This window comes from Podarcis erhardii (genome assembly GCF_964252035.2).
Source record: "Podarcis erhardii genome assembly, chromosome: 15".
Lineage (NCBI taxonomy): Eukaryota > Metazoa > Chordata > Lepidosauria > Squamata > Lacertidae > Podarcis > Podarcis erhardii.
In genome coordinates, this window is record NC_138505.1 from 9,389,216 (window position 1) to 9,409,473 (window position 20,258).

General features: G+C 52.7%; 1 protein-coding gene across 5 annotated transcripts in view; it reads right to left on the bottom strand.

The window, feature by feature from the left end:
- SHC1 (SHC adaptor protein 1) overlaps positions 1–20,258 on the bottom strand; it is a 44,622-nt gene that overhangs the window by 13,640 nt on the left and 10,724 nt on the right. For 2 of the 5 annotated variants that reach the window (XM_081841043.1, XM_081841044.1), the window contains exons 2-5: positions 18,671–18,724; positions 10,262–10,423; positions 3,601–3,671; positions 455–518 (exon numbers count right to left, since the gene is read on the bottom strand). In XM_081841043.1, coding sequence (XP_081697169.1) covers positions 455–518; positions 3,601–3,671; positions 10,262–10,423; positions 18,671–18,682 — 309 coding nt within the window. In that variant the 5' untranslated portion in view covers positions 18,683–18,724. Of the gene's footprint in view, positions 1–454; positions 519–3,600; positions 3,672–10,261; positions 10,969–18,670; positions 18,725–20,258 lie in introns of those variants that run through there. The other 3 variants (XM_081841045.1, XM_081841046.1, XM_081841042.1) reach the window with 2 other exon arrangements.

Consider the following 20,258-nt stretch of genomic DNA (forward strand, 5'->3'; position numbering starts at 1 on the left):
TAGGGACCTCTGGGAATTGTAGCTCTGGGAGAGGAAGAGGAAAGCTTCCTAACAACTCTCAGCACCCGTAATGAGCTGCAGCTCCCAGAATACAGCGGTACCTCGGTTGAAGAACAGTCCTGTTTACGAACGATTCGATTTACGAACTCCACAAAACCGGAAGTAGCGTCCTGGTTTGCGAACTTTACCTCGGTCTAAGAACGGAAGCCGAATGGTGGAAGGGCACCGGCGGCCGGAGACCTCTTTAGGGAAAGCGCGCCTTGGTTTAAGAATGGTTTCGGTTTAAGAATGGACTTCCGGAACGGTTTAAGTTCATAAACCAAGGTACCACTGTATTTGGGGGGAAAGCCATGATAGTTTCAAAGTGGTATCACAGCTCTTGAGATGTATGAGGCGAATTTTGACAACAGAGAGCCAAAGAGAACAACAATGAAGTATTCTCTGTCCACCTCACCTTTCTCCTGCGAACGGCTCCCTTGGCACCAGGCACAGCTTCACAGACTAGGCCAATAGCCTCCCTGAAGGAAGAGGAGAGAAATGAGGGATGGGTGTATAGAATCTTAGAATTGTGGAGCTGGAAGGGACCTGGAGGCTCAACTGCAATGCAGGAATCTCAAGTATGTACTGGCAAAAAGTGGTAGAAGAGCTCACCTGAACCCTCGCCCATTTTCTTTCATTGAACTGCCCTGCCGGGAGAGGACAAACACCTGCCATCATGTCGAGCAGCCTGTTTTCCCAGCGTGGGCCAACCACCCTGACTTCTTTTGAAGAAGGGCGGTATATAAATTAAATAAATAAGAGGGTGTTGGACCAGACGGGCTGCTGGCTTCACCCACAAAGGGTCTTCCCAGGTTCTTAGGACTCTCTATCATTGTCGTATTGTTATGTCAGGTGCGCATGGGCTCAACCGACCGCTCCCGGTGCAGAAGCACTGTAGAATTGCCCGCCGTTAAGTGAGGGCACATGGGACACGGGTGGCGCTGTGGGTTAAACCACAGAGCCTAGGGCTTGCTGATCAGAAGGTCGGCAGTTCGAATCCCCGCGACGGGGTGAGCTCCCATTGCTCGGTCCCTGCTCCTGCCAACCTAGCAGTTCGAAAGCACAAAGTGCAAGTAGATAAATAGGTACCACTACGGCGGGAAGGTAAACGGCATTTCCGTGCACTGCTCTGGTTCACCAGAAGCGGCTTAGTCATGCTGGCCACATGACCTGGAAGCTGTACGCCGGCTCCCTCGGCCAATAAAGCGAGATGAGCACCGCAACCCCAGAGTCGGCCACGACTGGACCTAATGGTCAGGGGTCCCTTCACCTTCAAGTGAGGGCACCTCTGGACGAGACGCTGCCCTGTCGCTGCTCTGCTTCCTTTGCCCAGCAGGCTACGTTGCCAGCCACCCAAGAGTCGAGAGGTTTCTAAACACACACGCACATCACACATCCTTCCACGCAAGCGAGAGCTCAAGGACGCCTTCCGGGCAGGAAAGAAAACCCAAAGAGGATGCAAAGCAAGGCGGATTTGGGGGGCGTGGCCTGGCGAGGGGTGTGTGGTCCCGAGGGCTGGCTAAAGAGCCACATGTGGCCCCTGCAGGCAGCCCGTGCACACACAGTGTGTTTGTGTTTTGTTTGTTTGGTGTGTGTGTTTGTGTGTCTCCCAGTTCCTTGGTAGCAGAGCAAGGATGGAAGAGGACGTGGGGGAAGAAATCGAGCGAGTGCTGTTAATATTTGATGATGCTGTATAAATGCTTCCTGTCTTTAGCGGATTAATTTTTTTTTATTAAAAAAAACAACAACGCCGGCCGCTGATGGCAGGCTTGGGGCCTGGCTGCTGAATTCCATCTCCTGCTGGCTGCTCCCTCCGGTCACCTTTTTCCAGACCTTGCGTCTGCCCGATAATGGACAGGCTTACAGTGCAAACACACACACACACCCCTCTGCTCCCCCTCCAACTCAGCTTTAACTATTTCCTGCTGCTGCTAAGGATATGAGCTGGAGCAGCCTGCCTCTCTGCTGGCCTCTGCAGCCAGTTTTGGCTTCCCACGGCCATGATGGCTGGGGCTAGCCAATCAGATGGGCGGAGTACAAATAATAAAATTATTATTAATATTATTATTGAGTTTCGGGCATTACAGGCTCGGTTCTTGGGATTTAATTAACAGGGGTGGGGGAGACACAGCTTATCTTGCTGCACCAAGGGCCCAGTTTGCATCTGATGTAGATGCACCACGGAATGACTTGGCGGCATCTCGCCCAGAGACACAACAGGTAGCCTCCTTTAATGGTGGGCGACTCTACAGCATTTCTGCACTGGGACAACAGGTTGAGCCGATTGAAAGGCATAACAGAATTATTTGGCCCCCAGCAAAGCCTGATTGGAAGGACAGTCTCCCATCCAGAGGGACAACAGGCAGCCTCCCCGGACAGTGGGTAATTCCACAGTGTTTCTGCATTGGGAGTGACTGGTTGAGCCAATACACAGCCAATGCAGAGGCGCCACATAATCGGCTCCCCAACAGGTGCCGGATGGCAGGAGGAAACCCGGGGCAGGAACTCATCCAGAGATACAACAGGCAGCCTCCTCTGAGGGCAGGAAAGACTATCGGATCACACCGTCAAGCTAAATGACCTCCACCGAGAAAATGCAGATTGGAAGGAGGCAAACACAAAGCAGCAACTCATGTAGAGACACATAAGACAAGCCTCATGCAGAGACATGTGTCTTGATCCTCTCAATGCTCCCTATGCAGCCATACCCAGTACGGTGCAGAGGTACAGCAGAATTCTGCACACACACACACACACACACACACACACAGGCAGATATGGAAAAGAAATAAGCCTAGAGCGGCAACTCACGCAGAGACACAACGGGACACACCCTCTCAAAGCTTACAGCATTTCTGCTTTAGGGGTTAGTGAGTGACAGGAGCAAGGCAGCAGTCAATCACCCAAGTGAGTGGGAGTTAACTCCTTATTAGCAAAAAACAAAAGTCTGAATAGGAGTGTCGGGCTTAATGAGAACAGCAACTCATCTTGCCCCCATGAAGCAGTTGCAGAGACCGAAGGATCCCGCCTTCTCACAGCTGCCTAAGCCCCTTCCTCCCCAGAGTTTTTTCCCAAGCAGTCAGAGACTGAGAGCCTGCGTGCAGCCAACCTCTCCTCCGCTCTTTTCATGCCTCTTCTGGTTCTGGGAGACAAGTGGGGAAGGGAGCTTCTCACAGCGGGTGGGAGAGACACCACTGACTCTTCACCAGCCTGACTTATCTCCGCCTCTTGGCCTCCCTCATCCCACTCTCCTGCCTCCAATTCTGGACTCCTCTCTGCCACAGACTCCCAGCTCACTAAACCCTGTGACCTCTTCCGAAACCTCCTCTTTCTGGTCTTCTCCCTCTGACCACTTGCATCATCGCCCCACCACCAATCCCAGGGCTCTGAGCCTTCTTCCCTTGGGGTTTCCCACCTGGTTCCTCCCACTGTTCCTCTGCATCCAACCAGTCGGTGACCCTGAGTGATTGACTGAAGGCTGTGCGGCGGCACAACATAACTATCCCGCCCGACCTCCCCTGCCCCACCCACCCCTGGTCTCCGGACGACTGCGCAGCTCACCTTGTGACTTGAGTCCTCGTGTTGAAGTCGAGAGCCCGCATGGATTGGAGAACTTCCACACAGCCCATGTACTGATGGGAGAAGGAAGAAGGGGAGAGCCTGTTAGGTCCCAAAGGCCCCTCTGTTCCCATTCACCCTCATCCCCATCACCCAGATATTATGAATCAATTATTCCACCTCCACCCTGCTCACCTCCCCTTTTTCCCCTAAGGGAACAAGAGGACAGGTAGGGCCCCTGGAAGACTTCCAAGCTGCAGTGTTATCCTTATTAGTCATCACCACCATCACTGAATTTATTTTCTGTCCTCCGCCAGCAAGTCCCAGGGAGGGCGACGACAATTTAAAGCCAAATGCAGCTGCAGGAATAGGGCGATGGGCCCCGGAAACAACCATCTCAGGGGTCAAAGGCTGTATAGTGGAAATGCCAGAGGCTCGCTCCTCTGCAGGGAGGGAATTATAGAACTTAGGGGGCTGCCACAGAGAAGGCCCAGTTCCAGGCCACCTCCTATCGTACAGCGAGCCAGCAGTAAATCACACCGAAGTTGGAGTTCACTTTTTATTGGTAAAAACACGGTCTTTACTGGCTGACAGTCAGGCCTAGTGAGCACATCAGCTTATCCCTGGTCAGTCTTCCCCCCATCAATCCTTTCTCCTTCTGTGATGGAACTCCTATTTGGGGACTTCCCTGGCTTTTTTCTAGCCCACGTAGGACCAGTCTGGATAGTTGGCCTTGGTGAAGATTTGACGTTCTCATTCCCAAAAATTTTTTATTTGAGTTTCTACTGAAATGAGGCTGCATTTTAATGTTGTATTTTAATCTTGTTTTAAAGTTGTATTTTAATCAATTGGTTTTTATACCTGGTGTTAGCCGCCCTGAGCCCGGTCTTGGCTGGGGAGGGTGGGGTATAAATAAAACAACTTCTTCTTCTTCTTCTTCTTCTTCTTCTTCTTCTTCTTCTTCTTCTTCTTCTTCTTCTTTGCCCAGACTGAATGTCCCTGCCTCCCCGCAGCTGCCTAAGCCCCCTTCTCTTTGGGGATTTCCCCAAGCAATCAGAAACTGTGCCTGCACGCAGCCTGCCACCGCTCTGCCCTTTTCATGCCTCTTCTGGTTCTGGGAGACCAGGCGGGAGGGGAGCTTGTCGCAGCGGGACGGGGAGACACCCGTGACTCCTCACCAACCCATCTCTGAAGTGGGTGGAGGAACGGATGCGAATTGTACCTCTGTCCAGTGAGCTAGCTTCTACACCCAGAGAAACAAACAAACAAACAAACAAACAAACAAACAAACAAACACACTCTGTATCCTTCATCTGGATAAAGCAAACCCAGCTCCCACGACCTCACACACACAGCAGAGCCTGTGAGAAAGAGCCTCTCCTGGTCCTGATCGCAAAGTGGCGTTTCCAGCTGGTTAGCAACACAGGAAACTGCCTTGGACCATTGGGCTCAGTATTGTCTGCACTGTCTGGCAGCAGCTCTCCGGGGTTTCAGAAAAGGAGTCTCTCCCAGTCCTTTTGTTGTTGTTGTTTAGTCGTTTAGTCATGTCCAACTCTTCGTGACCCCCTGGACCAGAGCACGCCAGGTACTCCTGTCTTCCACTGCCTCCCGCAGTTTGGTCAGACTCATGCTGGTAGCTTCGAGAACACTGTCCCACCATCTCGTCCTCTGTTGTCCCCTTCTCCTTGTGCCCTCCATCTTTCCCAACATCAGGTCTTTTCCAGGGAGTCTTCTCATGAGGTGGCCAAAGTATTGGAGCCTCAACTTCACGATCTGCCTTCCAGTGAGCACTCAGGACTGATTTCCTTCAGAATGGAGAGGTTTGATCTTCTTGCAGTCCATGGGACTCTCAAGAGTCTCCTCCAGCATCAGAATTCAAAAGCATCCATTCGATCAGCCTTCTTTATGGTCCAGCTCTCACTTCCATACATCACTACTGGGAAAACCATAGCTTTTACTATACGGACCTTTGTTGGCAAGGTGATGTCTCTGCTTTTTAAGATGCTGTCACCTACCTGGGACCTTCTGCACACAAGGCAGGGGCTCTGCCGACCGAGCTGCAGCCTTTCTGTTGCTGCTCGTGGAACAGGGCGCAGGAGAGATTCGTTGGCACAATCGCCAGCTGGGATGAAGAACTGACAGCAAAGAGGGCGGAAGGGGCAAGCAGCTGGCACAGGATGTGCCACTGGGCACCTGCCAGGCCAGCTGTGCGCGGTGGGAAGACACAAAGACTTCAGCGACGCCAGCAAGGCGAGGCGAGGCTACCAGTATGAGTCAGAGAAGGGGAAGTGGCAACGCTCGCCAGACCCTGTCTTTGAACACTCTCAGGGCACTGTTCCGTCTTCCAATCCTCTGCCACCCTCCCGGGCACTCAGAGGCAGCAAACTTGTCGTCTTGCCGAGTCTCCACCCTACGGAGTAGGTTAAGCCAAGGACACTTAAGGCTCGGTCTCTGTAGCGGAGCGGCGATTTGGAAAAGAGGAAGCTGTCTTGCGCCGAGTCAGATCAGATGTTCATCCAGCTCAATACTGTCTACCCTGACTGGCAGCAGCTCTCCAGGGTTTCAGGCAGAGGGGGGCATAGCCAGCCCTACCTGGAGACGCTGGGGATCAAGCCTTCTGTAAGCAAAGCAGGTGCTCTGCCCCTGGGCTATGGCCTTCCTTAAAAATAACCGTAAGATTCCAGTCCTCATGATGCTGAATCAACAGGAAGACATTGGTCCATCGAGCTCAGCACTGTCAACACCGACTGACAGCGGCTCTCCATGGTTTCAGGCAGGGCACCTTTGCCAGCCCGATGTGGGGATGGCAAGAATTAAAGATGGGACATTCTGCAAGCCAAGCAGGTGTCCTGCCACCAAGCCGCAGCTGCCTCCAAGACATCAGTCTTGAAACTGACCCTGGAGATCACAGCAGGACGCAAGCAAGGAGCATGAAAGGAGGCGTTCCCCTGGGTGGGTTGCAGGGGTTTGCGTGCGAATTTGTTTCCGCATAAATCCAAAAGGATATAAGGGCAGGGGGAGGAAAAGGAGGGGGTGTTGGAAAACCGGCCCCCTTCCTGTGTTGTACCAGCAATGGTGGTCAAGAAAACATGGACTGGAGACCTGGATCTGGACTCTAGTCCTCCTACTGCTCACCTTCTCCCGTTAAGGGTACAACCAATCGTTCTCTGTACAGAGTCGGCACTGGGGCACCGAGGGCAAAGACACTCCCAGTGACACAGCTGTGTGCCCCTCACCAGACAAAGGTTTCAGTGAGGCTCAAGTCCGGGGTTGGGGGAAAGGTGAAGTGGCGTCAAAGGTTAAAAGGAGTCTGGGTAGCAGCAGGACATCTGCTCTGTATGCAGAAGGTGTATTGGGTTCAATCCTCAGCATCTCCAGGTAGCGCTGGGGAAATACCCTGGAGAGCTGCTGCCGGTCAGTGTAGACAATCCAGAGTGAGATGGATGAACTTGCAATAAGGCTGCTTCCTATGTCCCTATTGAATCAGAAACATGAGGACTAGAATCTTGGTTTATTTTCAGGGAAAGGGCAACAGCTCAGTGGTAAAGCACCTGCTTCGCTTGCAGAATGTCTCAAGTTCAATCCTCAATGGCACCTCCAGGTAGGACTGGGGAAAATACCCCTGCCTGAAACCTTGGAAGCTGCTGCCAGCCAGTGTGACAATACTGAGTTTGGTGGAGCAACGGTCTGACTCGACGGTTCGGACTCAACTTCTGACCACCCAATGGGGGAACAGCAAGGTATTCACTCTGCACGCCATCAGGGGAATGTTTATTTGGCATTTCTGGTTGCGCTTTACAGGCAAGGCAGCCTGTTCCGTTCATTAGAGCTGGGCCAAACACCAGCCAAACATCGTGATACAGTGATACACCGCAGCATTGGAAAGCGGTGGGAGGAACAAGCTGCGTTGGGCCCGGCCCCACGAGGCACCAAAATGAAACCGCCTCAACTTCCTAGGCAGGAGCAGTGACAATATCAGACTTGCGGGGCTCGTTCCTCCACATGCAAGGCACTGGCAGGAGTCCCTCCACCATCAGCACCCAGCACGCCGAGGGGAAAACGGGCTTTATCAGCCACGGCGCTTTGCAGCTTATTCCTCCCTCGGTTTGAGGTTCAAAGCGCAATGGAGCCTTCACCTGGTGGTACATTGCGGGTGAAAGTGCCATCGTGCTCAGGCCCTCAAACCAGTCCTGGGCGATGTATCAAGGCATCACCAAGACCTACCATTTACCTGGGGGCAGGTGGGTGGGTGGGTGGAACGATCTTCCTGCCAGATAATCTCAGTTCCCAAGCAGCCTGTGGGCAGCGCGACGATGCAGAGGCACACACCTGGACCAGCAGCAACGGGCTGACCAATCCCTGGACTCCGCCAAACCACAGAGGGATGCCCCAGCCTCCCACAGCGGAGATCTGGGGCTGGCGGTCATCACAGCCAGAGGCTTGGAAGGGGGGGCGGGGGAAGTGGAAGAGAAATGCAGGCCGACTTGATGCGCCTGGCGCATGTGTGCTGTGGCCCGGGGGATGGACGCTCGGGCGCACGCTTGTCAGAAGCAATCATGTGGCAGAGCAGAAGACCCGGGACAGATGCCTGCCAGGGAGGCCACACCATCGCAGCCATGGCTGTCAGCCTCTGTGGGGAGAAAAGGGAGAAAGGGGCTGTGTGTCGTCCCCCCCCCTCATTTCTGCACAAAGAGGCCAGAGTAAGATGTGGCCCCTGCTCAGGATTGCCTGCAGTGCTGCCTTTCTTGGGAGACGGGGAGGAGGCTGAAAGGAACAGCAGGAACTCTCCTCGGTGGCCTTTTCAACAGCTCCCGTCTCAAAATGACAAGTTAAGATAGGAAGCTGCCTCATACAGAGACTCAGATCACTGGTCCATCTGGCTCAGTGCTGTCTACACTGGCTGGCAGCAGTTCTCTGGGGTTTCAGGCAGGGGATACTCCCTGCTCTACCTGGAGGTGCAGGTAACTGAGACCATCCGTGTGTGAGGCATGTGCTCCGTGTTCGAAATTATCCAGGCTCATTTTGCACCTGGCTTTCAACCACTTGCGACCAAGTGAAGATGCCTGGGCGCCATCTGTGGACCCTTTGATCTGGACTGTTTTCACACACTAACACCCCATCCTGTAGAATTCTATCAGTTATATTTTATCTGTACAATCAGAATGAATTTCTGGAACCAAAATGCTTTTTCTGTGCAGCCTGAGCGCGAGCAGTCACCGTTAAGAAAAAGGGGTCGGAATAGGCCAATATATATGTGGACTGTCCCTGGATCAAACAACTTTTCTTCTTCAAGTTCTCAAAGCTCTTAACCAAACTCAGGGTTGACATCTGAACTAGCCAGATGCTTAGCTGAGAATCAATCACAGTCAGTCAATCATCTGAAAAACAAGACTTTAGAGCTCTTTTGCCCGAAATTGGCAACTAGATGTTATGTTTTGGTGACTGCAGCCTTGGTTTTAAGGAGCTGTTTGGTGCCTAGCTTGTATATCTGAGTTTCTAACGCTGCATGTGATCCCTCAGCCAAGTTATAGCCCTGCCTCTGAAAAGGAACAGGAAGATTCTAGTCCTCATGATTCTACCTGGAGATGCTGGGGATTGATGCAGCAGGTTGCTTTCCTCGTAGCAGTGATGCCCTGACCTGTGTTGTATAGACATAGTCAATCTAACTCTGTACTATCGATACCAACTGGCTCTCCGGGGTTTTGGGCAGGGGACATTCCTGGAGACAACCCTTGGAGACTGAATCTGGAACTTTCTGCATGCAAAGCAGTGGTTCTGCCTTCAAGCCACTGTCCTCCTAGGAACCAAGAAAGATGCGAAGCCGAATTCAAAAGCTGCCTCATACAGAATCACACCATTAGATCATCTAGGTCATTACTGTCTGTGCAGAATGGCAGCAGCTGCTCTCTAGGGCTTCAGAAGGGACAGTCCCCCCCCCCCAGCCCTACCCAGAGATGCCGTTGGGGCCTTCTTTCTCCACGCAGAGTCAATGCTCTGCTGAGGAGCGACAGCCCTCTCCCAACTTATGTAGGTCATGCACGCCCTCTCTCCACGTGGAAGCACCTACCCTGTTCCCAGAGAGGCCAGCTATGGAAAAGAGGCTCTCTGTATGCTCTGGAGAGGCGCTGTTTTCTTAGCTCAAGAGGCACTGCCAACACACACACAAACACGCAGACGTACTTCAGCAAAGTATGATGTCCCCTGCACATTAGGTCTTGGCAACTGGAGACCCCCAAGATCAAATCCAAGCCATTCTCTCAGTGGGATCAACTATTCCGCCCCACCGCACAGCAACAGAGGGGTGTGTGAAAGCGGGGAAAGGCAGCTATGGCCAATCAGTGCACCCCAAGTAACACACTGAACTAGGAAGGGGAGAAAAGCTCTTGGTCCACTTTCCCATACTGACCTTGCTAGTTGCCAACCAGCGGCTCTATCGTGGGCTGGCCCCTCCACTTGTCACTGGACTCTGACCCCATTAGATCCCGGCCAGCACAGCCAGATGGGAGTTGGAGTCCAGCCACATCTAGAAGACCACTAGGTTCCCCATCCCCGGCAGAGATACGCGTCCCAACCAATCAGGGTTCCCAGCGACTGGGACTTGCTGCACCCACAAATGCCCTGAACTACCTACTGTCCCCGCCCCCCGCAATCGCCGCTCACTTACCCGGACGAGGTAGGAGACTCCGGGGCCCATCACCTTGTCGTCAGGGTGCAGCCAGCCCCGGCTGGGCTTGTTGACGAAGCTGCCGTGCCGTGTCCACTCGTCTCCCCCCAGCTGGCCGCCTTCCACCCGCATCCTCTTGGCGCAGCCCAACTTGTTCATATCCTGGGAATAGAGACCAACAGTCCCCGCTGAGTCCGGGAAGGTAGTCGCGGCAGCGACGGGGGGAGGAGGAGGAGGAGGTGGTGGTGCCGCTGGCGGCGGATGTTCCCCGGAGCTGCCCGCCTCCTTGGAGAAGGCACGGAGGCTGAGCAGAGTGGCCGGGTTGGCGAGCTTCAGGTTGGCCATCTTGGGGAAGAAAGAGCACAGGGTGGTGGGGCTGTCTTCCGACTCAGAGGACAGCTCGCCCAGGGGGAGCATGGGGCTCAGCGAGGAGGAGGAAAGCGAGCTGGGCAGGGAGGGGGCTGCCACCAAGGGGTCCACGGGAGAGTCCCCATCGGCCGCCACAGAGCCCTCCTCCAGGGAGGAAAGGGAGTCATTGCGCAAGTGGTTGTATTTGCTCTTTTGCAGCAGATCCATGCCCCGAAACCGACGGAGGAGACGGGACGAAACCAAGGCGCCAGGGGTCGGGGGGGAGAGAAGCAGGAGATGGCGAGGGTGTGCAGCCCTGACACCAAACTCAGGAGCCCACGAAAGTCAGAACGGATCCAAGCAAGACGACTCCTGTCCGGCCCCCTGTAGGCATGGCTGCGGAGAAGAGAAGAGTTGGCGCAAGAAGGGCAGCAGAACTGGGGACACTGTGCCACAGGTGAAAGACCGCCGTCGTCACAGGACGCAGACGTTGCTCCGTGCCCCCCGCCCCCTGACAACGCCGCCAGATGACCAGCGACCCTTGGACAGCTTTGCTGCGCTCGAGAGGAAGAGGGAGAGGCCGCCGGCTAGTCCTTGAGGCCGGAGCGATGGCCGGGAGGGAGGAGTGGCTGGCACACACCCTGGAGAGCCGTCACGCCACCTGTGGAACGGCCGCCCTGCCCCGGGGCCGCCTGCCAAAGGTCCTGTTACGTCCTCTTGGCCACAGGCACCCCACGCCCTGCCAGCAGGTCTCACACAGCCCAGGAGAGAGAGAGAGAGGCGAAAAAAAGAGAGCTGAGATGCAGAAAGCAGCCGACGCAGAAAGCAGCCGATGACGTCCAGAACGGCGGATGCTCCGGTCTCGAGCTCGCCTGCCGCTCCGCTGAACGGATGCTCAACGTATATAGATGTATTTGAAAAGGAGAAAAATTATTATCCAGGAGCAGGGAGGCCCTGGAGCGCCTTCCAGCTGGGCCCAGCTTGGCAGGGACCGGAGAGGTGGCGCGGCCGCAGGGTCTGCCAGGAACACGAACAAGGCTCCTCTGTGAAGTCACGGGAGCCCACGTGTCAATCAGTGGGCAGACGCCGGCCTGCCTCTCTCGGAGAGATGGAGCTCTGGGAACACGCCGGGAGCCGCAGAGAAGGGGAAACGGGTGGTGGCCCCCCTGCACCCGGCTGGTCAAAGGGGCGAAGGCGGAATCCGAGTCCCCCTTGCTTTCGGGAACCAGCAGGCAGCCGGATCTGGGCTCTTCTCCCCACACCTCCTCCTCCTCCTCCCCTCTTCCTGGCTGCAGTCGCTGCTGCTGCTGCTGCTGCTTCTTCCAGAGCAGAGAGACACTAATTGCTACCGCATCCTGCTCGCAATCTCTGCTGGGCTCTAAGTGACTGCGGCTCCCGTTCTGGGGAAGAGGCGGGCGCGGGCGGGTAGGGGGGGTGCGGTGGAATGAGAGAGAGAGAGAGAGAGAGAGAGAGAGAGAGAGAGAGGCCAAGCCCCCCCCCCCCCGCTGCCAATGGTAGGGCAGTGCTGACTCACAAGAGCTTGGCTTCTGGCCCCCCCCCCCCATGTGTGGAAAGGAAGACAAGGCTTCTGTATAATAAAATGCGGAGGGAGGGAGGTGGGGCCTTGTGGGGGGAGAGAGCCGGAGCGGCAGCACACAAACACTTGTGAAAATCAAGGTCAGTGGTTGCACAGGGAAGCGAAGGGAGGTTTTTCCGGCAGCTAGGCTGGAGGGGGTGGGGTGGGAAGAGCGCAGGGGGGAGAGGGGGGAGGCAGGGCACAGGCAGGAAGCGCAGAGAGTGCAGAGGAGAGAATGGGGACCGCAAGGTGGGTCCCGATCTAATATGGGCCACTCCTCATCTGAAGCCACACTCCTGACTTGACAACACCTCTGGTTTTACATGGAGTTCTTTATGGCATAGGGGAACCCCTTCTCCCTCTTTCTTAGTTAACGCTTTAGGATATAAAAGTTGACACTATATCCTGCAAGGTAAAGGTAAAGGGACCCCTGACCATTAGGTCCAGTTGTGACCGACTCTGGGGTTGCGGCGCTCATCTCGCTTTATTGGCCGAGGGAGCCGGCGTACATCTTCCGGGTCATGTGGCCAGCATGACTAAGCCGCTTCTGGCAAACCAGAGCAGCGCACGGAAACGCCGCCGTTTACCTTCCCGCTGGAGCGGTACCTATTTATCTACTTGCACTGGCGTGCTTTCGAACTGCTAGGTTGGCAGGAGCAGGGACCGAACAATGGGAGCTCACCCCATTGCGGGGATTCGAACCGCTGACCTTCTGATTAGCAAACCCTAGGCTCTGTGGTTTAACCCACAGCGCCACCCGCGTCCCGCAAGGTAGGCCTGCAAGGTAGGCCACTGTTCATTTCCTCGCACCTGGACAGTGAAAGAGAAAGAGAAGCAAAGGAAGGCTTTGTCCAAGTAATATGCAAGAAGCAAGATTTGAAAGGAGAGTCAGGCTTCTCACACAACTCGGGCTGCTGCCTACTAGGCCTACTCAGAAGCAAGTCCCGCTGAATCCAAGGGGGATTCCTCCCAGATAAAGGCGGGTTCCGCTTGCAGCCTCGGTCTCTTAGCACTAGAGCATTCCCTTTGTCACGACGATTCCAGCCACACAAAGCAATTCTTCACCTCGAAATCACCACTCCAAATCCTCACAATAAAAATAAAAATGGGGGGCAGGATCCGATAACAAGATTAGCCATTAGACAAAGGTTTGCGAGCTCCTAGGTGCTGAAGCCCACAATCAGAGTCAAGCTGCACTTTTTAAAAATCCCGGTTTTTAATCCCATGATTAAGCACCAAATTCCCTCAATCCAGGAGGAAGGTATAAACCAGCCTCTGCCAAGTTGTTGTTGTTTTGCAAGGTGAGGTTGGAGTGGATGACCCTTTGGGTCCCTTGCAACTTTACAATTCTATCATCCTCTGAGTTTGTGCCATCCAGATGTTAAGACTACAACTCCCATCAGCCAGCATGGCCTATGATCAACAATACTGCTATGTATTCAAGAACATCAGAACAGCCTGGCTCCTGGTATCAGGTCAAAGGCCCACTGGAACCCAGCATTCTGTTCTTGCAGGGGCCAATCAGATTCCTCCAGGAAGTCCACAGGCAAGAGCCCGCCTTCCTTCCCTGCCACTCATGGGAACAAAAGAAAAGCCCACCGGGATCAGGCCAAAGGCCCTTCTAGCCCAGCCTTCCCAGTGGCCAAACAGATACTCCTAAAGGAAGCTGGCAAGCTGAACCTGAGTGCAACAGACACTCTCCCCACTTGCAACGGCCAGCAACTGCCATTCATATCACTTCTGATCATGGAGGGATGATGTAGCCATGCTGGCCAGCAGCCACTGAGAGCCTTATGCTCCCTGAATTTGTCTAGTCCTCTAAGAAGACGAGCCTGGCTGCTGGATCAGGCCGGTCACAGTGTTACAAAGACAGAGATAACACGCTAGGTGCTGGTATTTCGTAAGGGGTCAAAAGCCCAGGTGGAAGAGGAGGCAACGCTTGGGTGAAGTTCACCAAATCGCTGGAGGAACAAAGCTTGGAACAATTTCTAGTTCATTTCTTACTGTGTGTGTGTGTGTGTGTGTGTGTGTGTGTGTGTGTACACACACACACACACACACAGAGTCATACCTTGGGTTGAAGTCGCTTCAGGTTAAGCCTTTTCGGGTTTTGCCACTTGCGCATGCGCAGACGCTCAAAATTACGTCATGAGCATGCGCAGAAGCGGCAAATAGCGACCCATACAAACGCGCAGACACGTGTTGCATTTGCTTCAGGATGCGAACGGGGCTCCGGAACGGATCCCGTTCGCATCCGGAGGTACCACTGTATATATGATTTGGACCTTTAAGATGAAAGTTCAAAATTGTCAGGAAAAAGAAAATAAACCGTTCTTATACCAGTGTGGGTGGGTGTGCATTTTTTTTAAAAAAATTAAGCCTTTGATCAGGGAGAGGCCAGGGTTCAAGCTGCTGGCCATCTCTGCCTCTTGTGGTAAGGAGTTCTGTAGTTTAACAACACGCTGCATGAAGAAGTACTTTATCTGTGCTGAACCATCCAACTTTCAGCTTCACTGGGAATCCCGGAGAGTTCGAGCGTTATAAAGAGAAGGAGGAAAAACTTTTGCTCAATCCACTTTCTCCATGGCATGCATAAATTTAATCATCTTCTGTCTCCTCATCTCTGACTAACGTTATTCCTTCCCCCCCCCTTTGATCATTTTGGTTGGCTTCCCCCCCGCACCCCGAACGGAACAGGAACTGATCTGGTTTGTTCTGCAAAGGGACAAACATTAGCTGTGGGGGGGGGGGTGGAAGTTTATTTTCTTTTAAACATATTGGACTGTGAACTGGAACTGGTTCCTTTAAATAAATAAATAAAAAGGAAGCTTTCAAGGGGAGGAAGGAGGCAGAGTTTCACCCGTGGGCTCCTTCCTCCGAAAGAAAGAGGGAGGCAGGATCATGAGACCCCAAAGACCTGAAAGAGGGAAGAAGCGGAAGGAGGAGGGAAGGTTAAATAATGGCTCTCACTCCCCGAACAAGGCTAGCGGATGTGCCTTTGGCCTCTCAGCCCCAGTTCAAGAACCCTGGGGGCCAGGGAGACAGGAAGACACACCCTGTGCGGGAGGCCCCTCTGGGCCTTGTTCCTATAGGGGCTTTGGGAGGGGGCGGAAAGAGCAGCCATTTCCGCAGCAGCCTGGCCCTGCGAGGTGGTTTCTTGTCCGGGGGTAAAGTTTTCCTGGAGCGGGGGATCTCCTACCATAAGGCTAAGGGGGAAGGGCAAGTGCTCAGTGGTTGGAGCAGCAGTTCTGGGTGCATAAAGTCGCAGGTTCAATTCTTCAGGATGTCTCCTGCCCAGAACCCCAGAGAGTTGCTGCCGTTTAAATCATAAATAAATAAATATATATTTTTTTTTTATACCCCGCCCTTCCCGGTTCAGAAAACCGGGCTCAGGGCGGCTAACAACAAATTTAAAACACTTAATTGATGCAACAAAAACAGCATAAAATACAGTATAAAACGTGAATAACAATCAAAAATCAATTTAGGGGGGAAATCCATCCAATAAACATTAGATGATCACTAGGGCTAGCTGGCTAAATTAGCTGTGGGAAAATTAGCTGTGGGATCCCAGAGCGGGTAATCTTCATTAAAAGGGGGAGGGGGAGGGGGAGGGAAGGAAGGGGAATAAAAGACCAGGCTAAGTTCAAGTTGAAAGCCAGGCGGAATAGCTCTGTCTTACAGGCCCTGCGGAAGGAAGTTAAATCCTGCAGGGCCCTGGTCTCATGGGACAGATCATTCCACCAGGTCGGAGCCATCACTGAAAAGGCCCTGGCCCTGGTGGAGGATAATCTGACTTCCTTAGGGCCCGGGACCTCTGCTTTTTCCAAACCATGAGGGCTAGAAACTTCTGTCCTGGGATCCACCCGCAAGATCTCCAGGTGGGAAACTTGCCGTTTGAAACCCTGCCGGTCAGTGTAAGCAATAATGAGTGAGACTAAACAGCCAGCGTGGTCCGACTGGTCGACCCGCGGTCTGATCAGAGTGCCAACAGAAATGTTAGCCAGCGGGTTAAAAAATGCAAGGTGGGTGGGAAGGACGGAGGTGGCAGGTGGCAGAAAGCAGAGATGTCTTGGAGAGGAGGAAGAAGAAGACCTTGAAGAAGAGGGAGAACTGGGAAAGAGGACAACTGCACAGGATGGGGTTCACATATTCATTCTGGAAACCACCGGCCAAATCTCAGGCAGCAGGATGCTAGTCCCTGTGAAATTCGCACCCATACATGTCTTCCTTTGTTAAGTGTTCAGGGCTGAGCAGTGATGTTCTCATTTAGCCACAAGGTGGGGTCGCTGCAGCACAGAGCATTGGAAGCCAGCAAAAATCAAGGGAGCGCGGGGGGTTTTCTGGTGATATGGGCCACAATAAAGGCAGTCAACAACAGCATTACAATTCACCAACAAAACAGAGAGTTGTAAGGGGTGCTCATCGTGTCCCTTCGAGATCACATGCAGTAATAATTTAGGGTTTACTTACAAAGCCTGCAACCCGTTTGAACAACCTTCGCAACCCACTTTCAGTTTGTGACTGGATTAGGGCCTTTGCCCCAATTATAAATTTCCATTTCGTTTCTGCCCCAGTTATAAATTTCCATTTTGTTTCTGCCCTATTAGGTCAGGATAGCATGCACTGAGCATCAGAAAGGTCACAGGCTCCCGCCTCCCTAGATTCATGCCTTGCCGTCTCCTTTGATAACATGCGCCAGGCGCAGAGAACCTTTGGCCCTCCGGGTGCTGCTGAACTACAACTCCCACCAGCCTAGGAAAGCTTGTATGCTTCCATATCCCCTGATCAGAGGAAGAGCAGAATAACGGGGGGGAGGGGGGGCTGTTTCCAGCTTTGGAAGCAGTGTTTGAAATGTGCCATGCACATTTTGCACCTGGCTATTGGCCACTTGAAACCAAGCGAAGATGCCTGGGCGCCAGGATGGCGCCTGGTGTCTCCACCATCTGGAGGTGCAAGCCTGGGGATCTTTGGATCTGGACTGTTTTCACACACTAATACCTCATCCTGTAGAATTCTATTCGTTATATTTTATCTGCACAATCGGAAAGAATATCGGGAACCAAAATGCTTTTTCTGTGCAGAATGAGCACATGAAAAACGTTATAATTAATTATTGTAGCTTGGCTTCACTCACTCCACCCCTCTGCCCTGCTCCCAGTTGTGAAGAACATCCCTACGTTATGAATGGTCCGTGCCACCATAAAGAAAAAGAGTTCAGAATGGGTCAATATATATTGTATATTTTTTATTTTGCATAATTTTGCTATTTCTTTGTCTGCTTTATTTTTGTTTTCTTCTTTGCTTTCCCCCCTAAATGTTCTTTGTGTGCATGTGTTGATTTTAAACCAATAAAGATTATTTTTTTAAAAAAACAAACCACAAAACCCAGAATGGGCCAATATATATGTGGACGGTCCCTGGACCAAGGGGATTCTAAATTCTCAAAGCTCTTAACCAAGCTCAAGGTTGTCATCTGAACTAGCCAGATGTTTGAGAATCAATCACAGTCAGTCAGTCATCTGAAAAATAAGACTTTAGACCTGTCTTGCCCCAAATGGCAACTAGACATTCTGTTTTGATGACTGCAACCTTGGTTTAAGGAGCCATTTAGCACCTAGCTTGTGTATCTGAGTTTCTAACACTGCTTGCAGGGGACCGACAGCGAGGAAAATCACAGGTGAGGTGTTCCTAGGACGAAGGTGAGACTGTCATGCTCCCGTGCTATTTCTGAATCCTGTTAATGTAACTTGGTTATACAGTGGTGCCCCGCAAGACGAATGCCTCGCAAGACAGAAAACCCGCTAGACGAAAGGGTTTTCCGTTTTGGAGGTGCTTCGCAAAACGAATTTCCTATGGGCTTGCTTCGCAAGACGAAAATGTCTTGTGAGTTCCTGCGGGTTTTTTTCCCTTTCCCCCCTCCTTTTTCTAAGCCGCTAAGCCTCTTATCAGCTGATCCGCTAAGCCGCTTATCAGCTGATCCGCTAAGCCGCTTATCAGCTGATCTGCTAAGCAGCTAAGCCGCTAAGCCACTTATCAGCTGAACCGCTAAGCCGCTAATAGCGCTAATCCGCTAATGGACTTGCTTCGCAAGACAAAAAAACCGCTAGATGAAGAGACTCGCAGAACGGATTCTTTTTGTCTTGCGAGGCACCACTGTAACTATATTATTGAAATGCTGCCATTGTTTTGCAGGCTGTGATATTTGCTGTTGAGTTGTTGCTGTATTATGTTGGTATGAAATTGTTTTTCCAGGGTTGATTTTGAAATGCACCCCTGCTTTCTCTGCTGCAAGCCTTTTCGAGTGTGATTCCCCCCCACCATGTGTGGAAAAGCAAATAAAATGAATGAATGAAGAGAGACCACGATCAACGCCACCGGGAAGAGAGGGAAGGGAGGGGACACAGAGGGCTGACCTGCCACCGTAGCAGCCAGCCAGCCAGCCCTCCACCACACCCAGGAAAGGGAGAGGCAGCCGGCCTTACCGTGTACTCCATCACAGGCAGATGCCGGTGGGCCCCTCTTCTTGGGAATGAGACCTGCGGTTCAGTGACAAAGAGGGAATTAGCCAGGACAGTCCGAGCCATGGCGTATGCTGGAAAGCGGGGTGGGGTGGGGTCTGGAAATCAGGGAACACTGGGAAACGCTCGCATGAAAGAAGCAGGAAACTGCTCTGCGCAGGCTCAGGAGGTTTGGGGGTGTCCATGGGACACTACAGTGGTACCTCAGGTTAAGTACTTAATTCGGTCCTGGAGGTCCGTTCTAAACTGAAACTGTTCTTAACCTGAAGCACCACTTTAGCAAATGGGGCCTCCAGCTGCCGCTGTGCCACTGGAGCACGATTTCTGTTCTCATCCTGAAGCAAAGTTCTTAACCGGAGGTACTATTTCTGGGTTAACGGAGTCTGTAACCTGAAGCCTATGTAACCTGAAGCGTATGTAACCGGAGGTACCACTGTATTGCCGAGCAGATGTCATCAGGGAGACGTCTCTGCTCCCAACCCTGCTCAAAGCTGCCTTGGAAAGCTCTTTTAAGCCAAAACCCAAAAGGCAGCATTGCTGGGGGTGTATATAAGGAGAGGTTCGTGGGAGAACAGAATGCTGTACGGGTGGCAGATTCAGCTTCCCAGGAAGTCTCAACTTCTAACCCCCCCACCTTACCCCATCCCTTCCTCAAGTGCCTAGTCCTGCTGAAATTTCAGGTGCTAGAGAGGAGCTTGAACAGCTGAACTGAGGCCCCATCCGCACTATACCTTTAAAGCAGCGTCATATGCCTTTGAACAGTCACCATTTCCCCCAAAGAATCCTGGGAGCTGTAGCTTAAGGATGCTGAGACCCCTATTCCCTCACTTCCCAGAGCTGCAGCTCCCAGAGTTCTCTGGAAGCGAAGGGCTAAACCACTTTGGGACTGGTGATTCTGCAAGGGGAACAGGGGTCTCCTAAAAACTCTCAGCAGTGTCAGCGACTTTAAGAAACTGCAGCTCCCAGGGTGCTTTGCAGGAAAGCCACGACTTTTTAAAGGGGTATGATACTGCTTTAAATGTATCGTGCGGACAGCAGCCTCCCCACACAAGATGCTGTTTATCCATGCAGCCCAGAACTGAGTACAGTGGTGCCTCGCAAGACGAAATTAATCCGTTCTGTGAGGCTCTTCGTATAGCGGTTTTTTCGTCTTGCGAAGCAAGCCCATTGACAGCTTAGCGGATTAGCGCTATTAGCGGTTTAGCGGCTTTTAGCGGATCAGCTGATAAGCGGCTTAGGAAAGGGGGGGGAAGGGGGGGAAAACCCGCAGGAACTCGCAAGACATTTCGTCTTGCAAAGCAAGCCCATATGGAAATTCATTTTGCGAAGCACCTCCAAAACGGAAAACCCTTTCGTCTAGCGGGTTTTCCGTCTTGCGAGGCGTTCGTCTTGCGGGGCACCACTGTACAGTCATATCGAAGGTTACAGACGCTTCAAGTTGTGCGATTTTGGGTTGCACAACGCACCGAACCTGGAAGTACCGAACACAGAAGCGCCAAATCGCAACCCGCACATGTGCAGAAGTGGCACTGCGGGTTGCGGACGCTGCAGG